General features: G+C 40.7%; 1 protein-coding gene across 2 annotated transcripts in view; it reads left to right on the forward strand.

Annotated features, from left to right (window-relative positions):
- The window catches only part of LOC108705714 (serine protease hepsin-like), a 57,196-nt gene that overhangs the window by 21,647 nt on the left and 17,634 nt on the right, over window positions 1–17,915 (forward strand). For both annotated transcript variants that reach the window (XM_041569811.1, XM_041569812.1), the window contains 4 exons: window positions 11,305–11,398; window positions 14,132–14,211; window positions 14,770–14,871; window positions 17,208–17,249. In XM_041569811.1, coding sequence (XP_041425745.1) covers window positions 14,196–14,211; window positions 14,770–14,871; window positions 17,208–17,249 — 160 coding nt within the window. In that variant the 5' untranslated portion in view covers window positions 11,305–11,398; window positions 14,132–14,195. The remainder of the gene's footprint in view (window positions 1–11,304; window positions 11,399–14,131; window positions 14,212–14,769; window positions 14,872–17,207; window positions 17,250–17,915) is intronic.

The following is a 17,915-nucleotide window of genomic DNA, read 5'->3' on the forward strand; positions in this document are numbered from 1 at the left end:
TTCCTCTGTAATAATAAAACAGTCGCTTGTACTTGATCCCAAGTAAGATATAATTAATCCTTATTGGAAGCAAAACCAGCCGATTGGGTTTATTTAATGTTTACATGATTTTCTAGTAGACTTAAGGTATGAAGATCCAAATTACGGAAAGATTCGTTATCCGGAAAAGTCAAGGTCCCAAGCATTCTGGATAAAGGTCTCATACCTGTACAGCTTTTGTTATACAACTCCCAGCACCCCCCCCCCCAAAACACAGAGGCTGCTGGTACTTATGGTAGTACAGGTATGAGACCTGTTATCCAGAATGCTCGAATTCCAGATAATGGATCTTTCTGTAATTTGGATCTTCATAACTTGTGTCTGCTAGAAAATCATGTAAACATGAAATGAAAGCCTATATTTAAGTTCCCACTGGCATGAAACGCATAAGGCTATGTGTTTAGCTATTTTGTGGCCTAAATAAAGTTCTCAGTTCTTTTACAAGCCTGCTTGTGGGATGTGTAAGTGCCTGCCGTTTGTCGTCTTCGGTTGGATACTTCCACCTCGAGCTGTAGGTCTGGGGCATGAGCACATAGGCCCCACATATTACTGTGAGATAATTCATTTTTTTTAGTTTTTTACATTGGGACGTTCTTTCTAGGGATGTACCGAATCCAGGATTTGGTTCGGGATTCGGCCAGGATTCGGGCTTTTTGCAGTAGGATTCGGATTCGGCCGAATCCTTGTGCCTGGCCGAACCAAATCCTAATTTGCATACGTAAATTAGGGGCAGGTAGGGAAATCACATTACTTTTAATCACAAAAGATTTTTTTCCACTTTTTCCTTTCCTACCCCTAATTAACATATACAAATTAGGGTTCGGATTTGGTTCGGTATTCGGCCGAATCTTTCACAAAGGATTCGGGGATTCGGCCGATTCCCAAATAGTGGATTCGGTGCATCCCTAGTTCTTTCTAAATATATAAACATGAAATAAAGCCAATAGGCTGGTTTTGCTTCCAATAAGGATTAATTATATCTTAGTTGGGATCAAGTACAAGCTACTGCTTTATTATTACAGAGAAAAAGGAAATTCTTTTTTGGATTATTTTGTCTATGGGAGACGGCCTTTCCGTAACTCGGAGCTTTCTGGATAATGGGTTTCCGGATAACGGATCCCACACCTGTGTGGCAGAGTGAATTGGGCACTTTGGGGCATTGTAGGCAATATAGTGCTCTTTAGTAGGTGTTTTGGGGCATACAGAACACACTCATTATATAATGCACTTTAGAATGTTGGGTCCCTTTATCAGGCCCACTATTATCTACAGAGTTTATGTATATAATATTGGCTATGGCACGGAACTTGACAACTAAAATAACTATTCTGTAAGGCTACAATTGGAATGTTATTGTAACCTTCTATGTATTTTCTTGTCTGTCATTCAATCCACTGCATGGTTGCTATGGTAAGAGGCTATCCTAGCAACCAGATAATCTGAAAAATACAGAGAATTCCGTGCTGGAGACCTGACAATGAACAAAAAAGTTAAATAACTTAAAGGGGTTGTTCACCATTTGCAGTTGGTTTTTATTATTTGTGTTTTTGAGTTATTTAGCTTTTATTCAGCACAGCAGGTTTCCAGTTTTAGCAATCTGGTTGCTAAGGTCTAAATTACTCTAGTGACCATGCACTGATTTGAATAAGAATATGCAATATGGATAGGAGAGGCCTAAATGGAAAGATGAGTAAAAAGTAGCAATAACAATACATGTAGCCTTACAGAATATTTGTGTTTAAGATGAGATTTAAGATGAAAGCTGGTGAAATTAAGAAAAAAGCAGCAAATAATTAAAAAACTAAAATAAATAAATAATGAAGACCAATTGAAAAGTTGCTCAGAATTCTACAACATACATAGGGGCACATCTACTATGGGTCGAATATAGAGGCTTAATTAACCCTCGATATTCGACCATCGAAGTAAAATCCTTCGACTTCGGATATCAAAGTCGAAGGATTTATCGCATTTCGTTTGATCAAAGGAAAAATTGTTAGATCGAACGATTAAACGTTTGATCATAAATTGCTAGGATGTTAATCCATCTATCGAACGATTTTCCTTCGATCAGAAATTGCTAGGAAAGCCTATGGGGACCTTCCCCATAGGTTAACATTGATGCTCGGTAGGTTTTAGGTGGCGAAGTAGGTAGTCAAAGTTTTTTTAAAGAGACAGTACTTCGATTATCGAATAGTCGAACGATTTTTAGTTCGAAACGTTTGATTCGAAGGTCGAAGGAGCCAATTTGATGGTCGAAGTAGCCAAAAAAACCTTTGAGTATTTTTCATTCTAATCCTTCACTCGAGCTTAGTAAATGTGCCCCTAAAAGTTACCTTACAAAAATATTACACTAAAATGTAATTTTAAGTGGAACTTTCCCTATAGACACATTATCCTGTGTCAGCTACCTGCAAATTGTTTGAGCAAAGGCCCCTCCACTAATACAGCGTAAGAACTGTAACCAGCTCCTGTGTATCATATACTGAGGAAAAAAAGCATTTGTATCTCATATATTACCCTATTTTAATAATCTCAACCTGCATCTTTCTACTGTTCATATACATAAATAAAATGTGGTCTTTGCATGTGAAGCAACCTGTGCCTTATTTTTGCTTTCTTGATTGCTGCTCTACAACACTTGTATTTATAGGCTCAAATTACAAATTAGCAATGATTTAATATCATTTTACACTACCATCTCTGTCCCAATCTATGCACTTGATTTCCAGGGATTTAGAGCCTTTGGTAATCCAATCTATATTTGTTTTTGCAACATACATTAAATAATATTATGGTCATTATTACCCAATAAAGCACGGATATATTGAATACTCACTCTACATACCACCATTTGGTAAATATTCAGTTATATATATATATATATATATATATATATATATATATATATATATATATATATATATATATATATATATATATATATTTATACACACACACATATATATATTGGGCATGCTTCCATAGTTTTATGTGATCTCTCTGTACGGACTATGAGCAAACTTAAGGACTGTTCCTGCTGAATTGTGCTTAGTACAGGGAATACCTATGCTGTCATAGTTTTATGGGATCTCTCTGTACAGAGAGATCCCATAAAACTATGACAGCATAGGTATTCCCTGTACTAAGCACAATTCAGCAGGAACAGCCCTCTAAGTTTGCTCACTCCTTGCTATAGTAGGTCTATAACAGCATAGGTATCACACTGTAGGAAGTGTTTGCCTATGTCCTGAAGATTTCTACAGCTCCCGATACTGAATAAAAGTTCATTATAACTGCTATATAAGGCACATTATTTCCATTCGGAAAATGGAAATATCTGTAATGCAGTGAAGCTAATGTTATTTGTAAGAAGCCTCCTTCTAGCTGCTTCATTAATATAATACTATTTTATCTACTAACCTGTATCAAGGTCACATAATAGGGAATTGTTAACCTGCTCTGTTGATGTGTGGCCATGAATATCTTCTGGGGCCTATTCATAACTAACTTTATTACTAGGAATGCACCGAATCCAGGATTCGGTTCGGGATTCGGCCAGGATTCGGCCTTTTTCAGTAGGATTCAGGCGAATCCTCCTGCCTGGCCAAACCGAATCTGAAACCTAATTTGCATATGCATATGCAAATTAGGGGCGGGGAGGGAAATTGCATGACTTTTTGTCACAGAACAAGGAAATAAAAAATGTTTTCCCCTTCCCACCCTAATTTGCATATGCAAATTAGGATTCGGTTCGGTATTCGGCCGAATCTTTTAGAAAGGATTCGGCCGAATCAAAAATAGTGGATTTGGTGCATCCCTATTTATTACAGTTAATATCCCAATAGGGGATGCATCAGACAGGGGGCATTGTTGTCAGGTTCTCTGCTGGGCACCATATACCCACGTGGCACACTGCCTGAAGACTTACGCACTGCTGCTCTTCTCTTTAAAGGGGAAGGAAACCTAGTCGGCGCAACCCCTCCACCCCCCCTCCCGTTAGTTGCCCACCCTCCCTCCTCCCCCCTGGCCAAATAGGTTTCCTTCCCCTTTCAAATGCATCTCTGCCCTCGAAGAGCACCATCAGTATTTTTAGTAATTAATTATTCTCTATGTATTTAAACATTCAAACATGGCAGTGACATCTCCAATGATATTGTACCATCTAGATATCCTTTCTCCTAGTTGCTGAGACCAGAGAATGGACGCAAGATCATCCAGCATGTCCCCTATCCTACATCTCACGCGTGTGTGTGACTTTTATGACTGTACTTACCAAATACTGATATTAAGGGAGTTATTTATCAAAGGTGGAGTTGTGTTTTCCCGAAAAATTGAGGTCAAAAACTAAAATTTTCAGGTTAAAAAAAACTTTGAATTTTTCTAGATTTATTATGCTCTGAAGCGGGAAAGAGCTCGAATCCGAAAATACTTCTGCTAAAACCTGGCGAGGCCATGTAGAAGTCAATGGCAGCGGTCCCTTTAACCATTGATGTTAATAGCCTTCATGATGTTCCAGTTTTTTTGGTGGGTTTCAAAAACTCAATTAATCCGAGCAATTCGAATGTATTCCCATGGAAAACTCGATTAATTCGAGTTTGTGGGTTGTTCAACCTGAAAACCACTGACAGTTTTTTCCATTCGAGTTTTTTCTTAAATTAGAAAACATTTGAGTTTGTGACTTCATTTGAGGTATAAAAACCTTGCAAAACTCCAAAAATCAACCTTTGATAAATAGCCCACTAAATATTCTGCTGACTAAATGAAGTAAGTTAGCCATTTGACACTTTTTGTGAGTTCTGTGAGTTCTTAGCTAGGATTAGCCAGCTTGAGTTATAGGAGCGGGTCAGTGCCCACTTAGTCAGGGCACCTTATTACCCTCTACTTGTTATCCTTCAGTTGCTGCATAAATACATTTACTTTCTAAATATTTCCTGGTGCTCATTAATTTCCATATGTTTCACTCCAACACAGGTCCCAGCCCTGAGTGAAAGTCCTTGGTGTGGCCAGGCTTCTGGCTTTATACTATTATATAGTGCTATATAATCTATAATCTGGGCACTCTCTCTTTATGCACATGCGTGTGCCCAGGGTTGAACTGGGCTGGTGGGACAACTGGAAAATAAGAGCACTGCACCCTTACCTCCACCTGGCCTCCATCACTGCCTCAGTGAGATAAAATATGTTACACGTGTGGGGACAGTTGTGGCTGGGGCATGGGGGTATGTGAAGGCCCCTGAGACGGCAGCCCCAATGGGCCCTGGACCCCCAGTCCGTCACTGTGTGTGCCCCAACACGGTAGTACTCTTTGGGGATGTTTTCTTCAGAAAATACCAGTGTTTCCCCAAACAGGAGTGGCAGCTCTATTATTCTACCTGTGGGGGAGGGGGAATCATTTTTACATAATATGATATGTGCCCTTTAATTTTTCACCTAACTCAAGTGTCAGTATGGAATGGATCACATAAACAAAGATCAGCAGCCCTGCTGCCTCATCAACTCCCAGTTACTCAGTAACTTCAGTATCTAGGGCAATTGGATAACTACATAACGAAATAGCTGGTATGAGGCCCTGTGCTCTCACAGAAACCAAGGGCACACAGACATGCTTAAAGAAAATCAGATGGCACTCATAACAGCGAATGTGCTGATACCCATTTCTGTAGCTGGTGTAGGGTGGGATGGACAGGAGGTTAGTAACCTGCAAAGCTAGCCCTGTACTGCCCTGTACTCACTGTATGTACTAAATGAAATGTTGAATGTTGTTATTGATTCCTGTGAGTGATATGTTATATCATGCAGGGGCAGAAGTAATAAGACAGTGGTTCTTGTACACTTGTACAGAGGGCACAGCTGGGGTGAGATATATAGATATATAGTGAATAAAGTACCCCCTTTTGTAAAATATAAGGATATTATAAGTTACCGAGGAGTTTCATGACCATATAAAAACACGAGGCCGAAGGCCGAGTATTTTTATACAGGTCATGGAACTCCTCGGTAACTTCTAATATCCTCATATTTTACAACTGGGGGTACTTTATTTATTATAATACACAAATTTCAATGAGTCATGTGACAGAAATGACATCAGAACTCACCGTTTATAACTGATGACATCAGAACTCACCGTTTATAAGGATATAATTTACAGGATATTCATGGCTTTTGTGTATTATATATATATACACACACGTATATATATATATATACACACACACACACCCGAGTGCAGTGCAGTGTGTTAGTCAGTAGAAGGAACTGGATCCCCCTGTTCAATATGTTACTATGTACCACAGTCCTTTCCTATAGCTGTTATGAGGCCCTGTGCTCTCACACAAACCAAGGAGACACATACATGCTTAAAGAAAATCAGATGGTGATACCCTTAGGGTGTTTTATTGAGATCTCCACAGAATGTTTCAGGGGCTACTCCCCCTTACTCAAAGGCTCTTGTGAGTGCCATCTGATTTTCTTTTGGTATACAGTATATGGACTTCGAAAACCTCCCGGAACAGGGTTTCCCGATTGTGCACCACCATTCATTCCACACAGAACTGAGAATTTTTAGTCACACCACACATACATGCTAGCTGCCATCAGCCAATGAATGGCCAGTGCTGTGTCTGTTTCTCCCGCTCTTTCTGTCAGAAGCTCTGTTTTGTCCTGTGAGGGAGCAGCACAAAATGGCTGCTCAAGGGAAATAGGGAAATATTTAATCAGTAATATGCCAATATTAGGAAACAAATAATATGCTGGTATAGTTTGCTTTAAATACTCCATGTGAACTGCAATTACTTTTCCTACCATTCAGCATATCCCTCCATGACTTAAGTATGACTCGATATTGTTCCAACTCTTTATCCACTCCACCAAATAATCACCATAAGACTTAGTTTGGGTGAAAAAGGCGGCAGCTTGTTTTATTCCATAACCTTATTCAAACTTGGTAAAATATCCACCAACAAACCATCTTTATTCTTATTATAATAAGTCGACATGTGTAAATACAAGCCGCTGAAGGCTGCATACAACATTTAACAATGTCTTTGATATAACTTAACAGTATTCCTATTAACCTACATGTTTTCCAGCCTAAGGCTAATCGACCATCACTTGTTTTCATGCCTGCTGTGCCTCCTTGCCCCTAGGCCTAGCCCTGGGCCAACTCACCTTGGCACTAACCTCCCTTTTGGCTACCCAGTAGGGCAGCCCCACTACACCAAGCTGAAATCCCCCCCACACCCTGTCGGGCGGGCGGGAGGTAAGAATGCCTTTTACCGCCTCACTCACCTCTATTTAAAACATAAGGTCCTCCCCTTTATCCTTGCCTATCTTTTCCTACAATTCCCAGAATGCTTCGCATACAAAGCACCCCCCACTATTGTCCTACTCGTCCCTCAGTCATGCCCCTTCTCCGCTTCACCTGTCCCAGGGTCGCTTTATGGGCTTCTTTCTCTGCCCCCCCCCAATGTCATCCAGTCAGGTGTGGCTTTTAAGATGTTCTTTAAAACTTTGGGAAATGTCAGGCGCAGGTTGAGAAGGGATGAGGGAGATCGGGTCTGGTGCAAGATTTCCAACCCGTTGTAAATAATACATAAGATTTGGGGTTTTATGCCAAACAAGTGATCCCTTTGGTGAAGTAAAGATACTGTAGATAGATAGATTATAGACAGACAGACAGACAGATAGATAGAAATACAGACAGATAGATAGACGGATAGATAGATAGATAGATAATATTTATTTTCCATCTATTTTACTTTAGATAAGGGAGACCACCTGTGGCCTCTGACAGAGAGTATAACATTATACAATAACATTATTACAGTTCTTACAGGCCTATGGAGACGTAATGCTGTGCTTCAGTAGGCGGCGGATCAGTATGTACCCTGTTCTCTGTGTGTTTGCGTAATCCTCGATTTGCTGGAAGGTCCCTTATCACAAGTTTGCCCTTTTATAGCACAACTCTATGCAGCAGGTGTGATCAGCAACAAAACCCACTCACCTTTGGATTCTTTTCCCTGTACTTTGTCACAAGTCACCGGCCTTTCTCTTCAAAGAGGCTCCGCTGCTGTCACAATAAAGAGTCCATATCTTTCCTGATAACAACACCATGTTTGAGGGAAATAACTTGATTTGCGTATATCCTGATATTTAGGTATTTTTCCTTTTAAAAGCTGTACTTTGTGGCAAGAAGTACTATTATACACTCAGGATTAGTGTCAGCATCTTATTAGGCACTGAGCTTAGTTTTCTGTACCGTAAATGCTTTTACACTTAGCGCTATGGGGCAAATTTACTAACCTCCGAAAATTCGCCAGCGGCGGCTTCGCTCACTGCGCAACATTTCACAAGGCATAGATTAGCCAGGACAACGCTAATTCACTAAAATCCGAAGTTGCGTCCAGGCTGCCGAACACTGGAGAAGTTGCGCTAGCGTTACTGCGCCAAGCGAAGCCAAGTTGCCCTAGCGTTGGCTAATTTGCATACTGCGGCGGGAAGTTAAAGTTGAATGGACATATATTTTGCAGCAAATACATTACACTACACAAGACCGGGAAACCTTAATAAAATAAAATAAAGTTGTTATTGTGCCCTACACATGAGCCACATATATTAGGAAATGTAGGGGGGAAGACGGGTACCCCAAAAAAAATTTATGCTATTTTTCAGCCTATCACCCTGAAAAAGGAAAAAACGCCAGCGTTTTTTGAGACTTAAAAAAATTTTCTGAGGTGGCGAAGGCAAGTCTGGCGCTAGAGGTAACGTTTAGTAAAATCCGCATCTTAGTGAATTTGCGTAGTTAAGTCCATTCGCCAGAGCGCAAATTCGTCAGGCGTTAGGGAGCGAAGTACAACGAGTCTATCTCCTTCACTAGCAAAGTTACGCCAGCGACCATTAGTAAATGGGCAAAGTACCAAAATGACGTCACGCTGTTGAATTTTCGCCCGCGTTAAACACTTCGCCCTTTAGTAAATTTGCCCCTATGACTTAAAGGGGTGGTTCGCATTTGAGTTAACATTTATTCTGAAGTAGAGAATGATATTCTGAGACAATTTGCAATTGACTTTCATTTTTTCATTATTTTTGGTTTTTGAATTATTTATCTCTTTATTCTGCAGCTCTCCAGTTAGCTATCTGGGTGGAAGGGTCCACATTACCCTAGCAACTATGCATTGATTTGAATTAAGCTGGCCATGGATGTAAAGATCAGATCTAGGGATGGGCGAATTTTTTCACCTTGTTTTGCCGCAGAAATGATGCCCATAGACTTGTATGGCGTTGTGCGACAAAAAAAAAAAAGACGCAACATTTCGCTGGTGGCGACTTTTTGGCGAAACGGGTCAAATTCGCCCATCCCTTATCAGATCGTACAAATTGAGGATTCGTACGATTTTCGGACCGTGTGTGGAGAGTCCCGACATTTTTCGTCCAGCGGAGATCGGTCGTTTGGTCTCTGCATATATTGTCGATTGTACGATTTTCAGTGGGAGACTGTCACTAGCTTTGGTCAGACATAACATTCGTACTATTGCTGTCAGGGGCAGAATATCAGCTGATCTGTTCTTTTGTAATTTATTTGATCGGAATGGTTAGTGGCAGATCAGGAGAAGGGCAAGTCCGATCGTGCTATGATTCGTAAGATCAGATCTTTGCATCTATGGCCAGTTTAAGAGACTGGAATATGAATAGAAGAGAACCTGAATAGAAAGAAAAGTCATAAAAAGAAGCAATAACAAAACATGTGTAGCCTTACAGAGCATTTCATTTTTAGATGGGGTCAGTGTCCCCCATGTGAAAGCTGGAAAGAGTCAAGAGTAAGCAGTCCAATAATTCAAAAACTACAAAAAAGAAAAAATGAAGGCTAACTGAAAAGTTGCTTAGAATTAGCCATCCTGTCTTTCAAAGCACTGCCTGGTTGCTAGGGTAGGCAAGACTGTAGCAACTAGATCCATGCTGCACTGTCAGACCGGAGACCTTACATGGGAAAAAAAAGCAAACAATAAATAATGGAGACCATCTTCAGACTGAGGTTAAGCTAAAACTGAACTACTACTTTCCCAAATCAAGGGAGAAAGAAACTGTTCTGACAACCGTGACCCCCTCCTTCTTCATTTCCATGTAGTGGTGCAAGACAGTAGCACTACGGGGCTTGGTGCATGGGACAGGTGTATGGATGGACACACTGCCAAACTTTCTGTCCCAGTCTTGTGCCCTGATCATAGACATGATGATTCAGTGAGGCAGGTCCTCTAGAAGTTGGTTTGAGGCAGTGTTGTACTGGCCCACAGGGATACCAGGAAACTCCCGGGGGGCCCTCTTGCTTCTAATCGTTTGGCCTGTTTCATGGTCATTCTCTATTTCTTCATGGGAAAAAAATGCTTAATGGAAGAATAGAGTATAGTAAATAGGTTTAAAAGACTAGGAGAATAAAAAGGTTGAAAGAAGAGAGGAGGAATAATAGTTTGGAAAGTGGGGCCACAGTGTAAGGTTTTCTGTTGGGCCCCTGGTGTCCCAGTCCGACACTGGTTTGAGGCAGATTGTAAGCACATTGCACTGTGTCATGTAGACAAGTATTTCATTTGATTTTTTAAATTGGGCTCCTATTTCTGTAGTTGGTGTAGGGTGGGATGGACAGGAGGTTAGTAACCTGCAAAGCTAGCCCTCTACTGCCCTGGACTCACTGTATGTTCTAAATGAAATGTTACATGATGTTGTTGATTCCTGTGAGTGATATTTTATATCTTCCCTGACTTTCTCCATGTTGTATATGTTGGGGCATATATATATATATATCTATATACCTGGTACCCTGGCGCAGTGCTGTGTGTTAGTCAGTAGAAGGAACTGGATCCCCCTGTTCAGCTGCGTGGGTGGGGGATGGGATACAGGTGCAGTGAGGGATTGTCTCTCCACCCTTCTCCCTGGCCACCCTCCCTTTCATCAGCCCCCCTGCTCCTGTCTGCTTACCTTCCTCGCCTGATCCCTGCTCAATACGCTGCCTCTCCTCTTCCTCCCTCTACCTGTCCGTCCTCTCAGCTTCACTAATACCTCTGTAGCCTTCTGTAGCCCCTTACACTCACCTTCTTCCCTCTCTCTCCTTCCCCATTGCTTTCTCACTGCCCGACTTCCTGTGCCCCCTCTCTTTCTACCGGCCCCACTCACCATTCTGTCGCCATACCCTTTCTTCCAGAACCCTTCTGCTTTCTATGTCTGACTGTGCACTCCCTCTCTCACGTCTCTTTTCCCCCATAATTTCAGTGGAATGGTTCCCTATGATCCTCCGCCACCTCGGCTGAGATTTGAGGGGGAGACCTGTCCCCTCTCCTGAAGCTGGAGGAAGTCACCCTGCCAGGTAAGTCAATCTGACTGCCAACTAGAGATAAGCAAATAAATAAAATGTTACTCTTACTGTGGGTAATGGAACATCAGTTTCCATATTTGCACCATTTGTAGGAATTCACAAAAAAAGGAGAGAGCCCATTTTTGGAGTAAAAGTGGTGGTAAACTGGAGTAAAATACTTTCTCCATATTCACAAACAGAAAATTCTGACTCAACCACCACTTTTCATATTTTAGTGAAAGAAAGACAGTTTACAGTCGCTTTTATGAATTTGTCTTTAACACAACATAAAAATGGTGCAAAAACTACATTTTCTCCTGACATTTTAAAAATGGAGTAAAGATCAGTATAACCGTGTCTCAGATCAATTCTAAAATAATTTGCTCTGATTTGGGTCGGCCAATCTTCATTTCACGCCTCTTGTAGGTGCCGCATTGGGGAAGAATTAGCATATTAATAGGGATTAGCATTTTATAGTCAGGGCACATGTTTCTGTCTAACACTATAGTTGTAAAAGCCTAATTAATCAAACAAGTACAACACAGAAAACTGAAAAGTGTATTTTTTACAATTTGATATGTAAAAAAACTTTTATTTTACTAGTTTTATCTTAATGGGTGAGGCAATATTAGCAATTTGAGTGAATATATTATCTAAAGGAAAAGTAAAGCCTCCCAACCATTTTTTTTATTTTTAGCAGCAGACACTTGACTTAAAGGAGAACTAAACCCTAAAAATGATTATGGCCTAAAATGCCATATTTTATATAGTGAACTTATTGCACAAGGCTAAAGTTTCAGCTTGTCAATAGCAGCAATGATCCAGGACTTCAAACTTGTCACAGGGGGTCACCATCTTGGAAAGTGTCTGTGACACTCACATGCTCAGTGGGCTCTGATTGGCTGTTGAGAAGCTAAGCTTAGGGCTTGTCACTAATTATCCAGCAGAAAATGAGCTTCCCTGGCTGTAATATAAGCTGATGCTACAGGTTTGCTGATTATTAAATTCTGATGCTAATTGCACTGGTTTCTGTGCTGCCATGTAGTAATTATGTGTATTAATTACTAATCAGCCTTATATTGTGACATTTCTATTCTATGTGTACTGTATATTGTGAGTGGGTCCCTAAGCTCAGTAAGTGACAGCAGCACAGAGCATGTGCAGTGAATCAGCGGAAAAGATGGGGAGCTACTAGGGCATCTTTGGAGACACAGATCTTTACTGCTAAAGGGCTGTGGTTGCCTTGGGCTGGTACAGAAGCTCAAAACATAATGTACAATATTTATAGCCGACTTCTTTAGTTAAGCTTTAGTTCTCCTTTAACAGTCCTGTACAGAGAGTGCTGCCTGTTACTTTAAAGGAGGCTAAGTTTGCAAGGGTCTGAAGTGCAGTCTAGACAAATACACATCTCTCATAGGCTGTTAATACCCTGTGTTTTTGCTAAATTGGCTGAGTGTAAACATTATGCATTGTGTTGTGGACCCAAAACAATGCATAATGTTTACACCCAGCCAATTTAGGGCCATATATACAGCCCATCTCCTGAGCTCTTCATTCCATTTACCTTCTTCTGCTGTAACACTGTTGCTGGGGCCTGCTAATTGGAGAATGCTCTCCTCCAATCTATTAGCTGCCAGGAATTTCAATTAGGTAAGACTTTCCAAGTCGTTGCCTCTCAAAATGAACTGTATATGTGCAACAGGTGCTTCATCAAATAATAAAAGCTTATTAAGCGTGTTCTCAATCTTCATGCACACTGCTCATTTTATTGCTTAACATCCTATTATTATTCTCTCATAAACTGGCAGGAAATAAGATATTCATTTAATTGTTCCTTTTGTTGGGATTCTATAAATAAAATATATTAGCATATAGCATGAATTAAATATTTACGCTATGCGGGGGAATTCACAAAAGTGGTGATATAAAAGTGGTGATGAAAATGTCCGATTTCCAACCAAATTTACAAACCTCTATCTCCACTTTTGTGAAGTTGTCTTTTAAACAGTTTTCAGATTTTGACTTTTGCACCACATTTTAAAGACATTTTTTTCTGAATTTGTCTTTAGCTCTTACTACACCTGTCAGCCATCAAATTGGAATTTTTGGGGGAGGGGTTTATTTTACCTAGGAAAATTGTACATCATTTCAGGATGAACTGGGCTTTCTACATATTTATGTAATTTCAAGTCTGTAACAGAAGGGTCTAAATACAAGAAATGTTATTTTGCATAATATAGGGATTTGTATCAGAAATATGTTTTATTATCTTAAAGGAGAAGGAAAGCTACCAAAACAGTTTATTGCCAATAGTACAAGCTATAACACTATATTTATTCTGCAGAATGCTTTACCATACTTGAGTAAAGAGCTCTAGAAGCTCTATATGGTTATTTAGGATAGCAGATGCCGTATTACTTGGTGTGACATCACTTCCTGAATGAGTTTCTCCCTGCTCACTCAAAGCTCTGGGCTTCGATTACAGCAGGGAGGGGAGAAGGCTAGAGGAGCAAACTGAGCATGCTCAAGCCCAAGGCCTGGAGGTTTAAGCTGAAAACAGGAAGTCTGATACAGAAGCCCATGAGTACACAATAGAAGGAAAGAAATGTGATGTTTGTTTTGACAGAGGACTCAGAGCAGCATTACTTTGAGGGTTTACCGGTGTATTTATATTGACCTGTCTGATAAAACGTACTTAGTTTAAGCCTTTCCTTCTCCTTTAAGTAACCTGTGCTTTGGTTTCAGGGTGTCGGGGTATACGGCAGTGTATAACACAGAGTCTGTGCGGTTTTATCTCCCAACGCCAGACATGGTGGAGAAAGAGGGTGAGTGGTTGTATTTACTAACAGCTTTTGTCTATTGGGAAATCTCATCTTCAAATCAATTTTAAATACAGTTTTAAGAGTAAAATCAAGTGGCACTTGGAAAGCAGGGCTGATCTCCATTAGGACCTGCAGCATTGCCGCCCCCCCATTTCTGTTCTACAGACAATACAATGAAATGTGACCCCGCACCTTTTATATGAGAAAAATGTGGCCTCCCTGCGGCCCTATTCTAAGAGCTTTCCCTCAGTCAGCAGCTAATTACAGATAACAAGGAAGCTGTTGGGTGTCAGTGGGCTGCATCAGATTTTCATTATTCTGTCGTAGCAGGGCGGGTATTAAGTGCTCTATGAATACTTTATTCTGTACATGAGAAAGTGAAACCTTATCTTTGTATTGTGGGACACCCTCCTCCTGTTATCACTTGTATTCTGCCTCGCAACCTGTTCCCTTTGTGTGACAGCGGTAATTGTATCCCGTAACCTTTCCTCTGTGTACCCAGCCCTTGTCTGCCCCAAATTGCACTTGTACTCCCTCTGACATTGACTTGCTGTTCTTTAGGAATGGGCAAAGGCTGCCATTGGACCTCGCAGAGGATTCTGGGAGTGACGCTCTGTGTTATAATCTCATTGGCTGGAATTGGGGTCATAGCTTGGGCTGTAGGTAAGAATATAAAATATCTCACCCAAATGCTGTCTGCATGGCTGTTAATTCAGTATCACATGAACTAGTTGGGAACATGGGATTTATGGAAATGTTGTCCAATATTTGTATTTATGAGCCTTTATATTTCAACTAAATAGTACCAATATAGTTTTTATTTATTTCATAAACAGGTTGTTCACCTTTGAGTTAAATTTTAGTAGGATGTAGAGAGGGATATTCTGAGACAATTTTGCAATTGGTTTTCATTTTTTATTATATGTGGTTTTTGAGTTATTTCGTTTTTTATTCAGCAGTATTTTAAAAAAAAGTTGCTTGGGTCCAAATCCCCCTAGCAACCATGCATTGGTTTTAATAAGAGACTGGAATATGAATAGGAGAGGCCTGAATAGAAAGACAAGTAATAAAAAGTAGCAATAACAATAAATATATTAAAAAACTATAAAAAGATTAATAATAAAGACCAATTAAAAAGACGCTCAGAATTAGGCATTCCATAACATACTAAAAGAAACTTAAAGATGAACCACCCCTTTAATGATTTTCCTTTCTAATCCCAATACATGTAAATGTTCTTGAACTTGGAATATACAGTAATTTAAAGGGGTGTAGACCCTAACAGACAGGACATGAGTCTAAAGTGAAATCTTAAAAACTGATCTTAACCTTTAATCTACAGGCTTCCTTTGGCATATTTTGGGTATTTATAGATATACACTTTTTCATTTTCCTTGCAGTATGTACAGGGTCGGAGCTGGTGCACGGGGGCCCACTTGTCTCCACACTTCCGCCCCCCCCGCGCGCACATGCGAAAACGCTGAAGTGCACTGCGCATGCGCGAACACCGGCCCAAATGCCGCATCTCGCCGCACATTTTTTTTGGTGCTCGGCAGTTTGGGGGAGAATGCCTGGGTTTTTTCCCGGTGTCCTGCCGGCCCAGTCTGACCCTGTGTATGTATTTACAATTTCACCATGTAATTTGTTTCCCATACAGGAGCATTGTGATCGATTTGAGATTTTTTCATGATTTATTCAAATGTGTTTTTCCATCCTTGCAACAATGTTGCCCAAAGGTTATAGGGAATTTATGTTGAGAATGCCCCAAAAGAAAGGGGGAGCAGCAAAGAGCAAAGGGGTAAGGAGGGGGTGAAGGAATGGGGAAATTAAGAGGACAAGTAGAGACAACAAGGGATGTGGGTGGTCATAGGAAACCTAAAGCTAATTTTAAGGTAAACTGACCCTTTAAAGGAGAAGGAAAGGCCTGAGGCCGTTTATTGCCAATAGATTAGCCACATTAGTGCAAGCTAGAACACTATATTTATTCTCAAAAATGCTTCACCTTCCCTGAGTAAACATCTCTAGAGGCTCTTTGTTTGTTTAGGATAGCAGCTGCCATATAAGCTTGGTGTGACATCACTTCCTGCCTGAGTCTCTCCCTGCCAACTCATGGCTCTGGTCTAAAGGTGGCCATAGATGCACAGATAATATCGTACAAAACAAATTTTCGTCCGATATTCGTTGCGTGTATGGTGAAAAAAGAGCCGACCGATATCGGCAGAAGACTTGGATATTGGTCGGTTCATCGATCGGGCTGGACGGAAAATTTTGATCGGGTGCCTTTGAAGGGACCCAAACATCGGCCATTGTTACTGCTGAATCGTCAGATACAGGTAGAATTCTATTGTTTCTTCCCGTATATCTACCTGTATATCTGACGATTCAGCTCTACACGTGTGTATTGAAACGAACGATCTTTCTTGGAAAGATCTTTTCCAAGCAAGATCGTAATTGTTACGTCTTTGGCCACCTTCAGATTTCAGCAGGGAAGGGAGGAATGATAGTGGATGGACGGGGAAGGGGAGAGGGAGAGAGGAGCAAACTGAGCATGCTCAAGCCCAAGCTCTCGAGGTTTAAGCCTAAAGAAGGAAGACTGATACAGAAGCCCATGAGTACACAATAGAAGGAAAGAAATGTGGTGTTTCTTTTGACAGAGGACTGTCAGAGGAGCATTACTTTGAGGGTTTACTGGTGTATTTATATAGACCTTTCTGATAAAGCTTACTTAGTTTTAACATTTCCATCTCCTTTAACTTTAACTAGAGGGAGCTGTACTATAGGTATTTTGCTCCTATGTGGCTACCCAGGGAATATGAAATGTTGGTCAGGCCTGTGGTTTGCCTGGCATAGTAGAAACTGACATAATACAAGTATTAACCATTCTTTTCAACATAAGTTCAGTTTATAGCAGTAATACCAGCATAGCTAACTACATTACAGAGATGTCCTATTCACCTCTCGCCCTTGTCATATTTAACCTCTGTGTCCTGTGGTTTCAGTGACGTATGTTTTGAAGAACGAAAACCAAAACTTATACGCAGGTAAGTGTCTTTTCTACAATTATACATGGCACAATATTGTCATTTTTAGGGCTCTATACCAGCCACCAGCTGTTGGAGGGAGCAGTAAGACTAATAAACAAAGTGAAGTCTCTTTGTGCCGGAGCAGACATACCCAGGCACTGGAGCCTTTCATCTTGCAAAGTGGCTTTATTAGACCGAGAGAGAGAGAGAGCAGTTTGCTGAGTGATTGTTCTGGAACAATGGCCCTGTTGATACTCTGTCACCAAGATTACGGGAAATTCGGCACAATTTAGCAGGAACAGCCCTTCATTTGCTTATAGTTTGTACAGAGAGATACCAGTTCCCCTGTACTAATTTAACTCTTCAGAGAAAAAACAACCCCTGTGGCTTCATCGGCCATGTTGAGAACACAAGGAATTTTTGCTAAAGGGCCAAGTGACGGTTGGTTACCTGTTAGTTTATCCTGCTGAAACAACAAATGAGGGGGGACCAGATGAGAGTCCTGTTACATTTGTCAGCCCAGACAAATAGGATCGCCTGATTCAGTACTTGTGTGGGATGAGTGGCTCTTGGGCGTGTTTGGGTTTAAAATAGGGATGCACTGAATCCACTATTTTGGATTTGGCCGAACCGCCGAATCCTTCGTGAAAGATTCGGCCGAATACCGAACCAAATCCTAATTTG

This window comes from Xenopus laevis, chromosome 7L (genome assembly GCF_017654675.1).
Source record: "Xenopus laevis strain J_2021 chromosome 7L, Xenopus_laevis_v10.1, whole genome shotgun sequence".
Classification (NCBI taxonomy): domain Eukaryota; kingdom Metazoa; phylum Chordata; class Amphibia; order Anura; family Pipidae; genus Xenopus; species Xenopus laevis.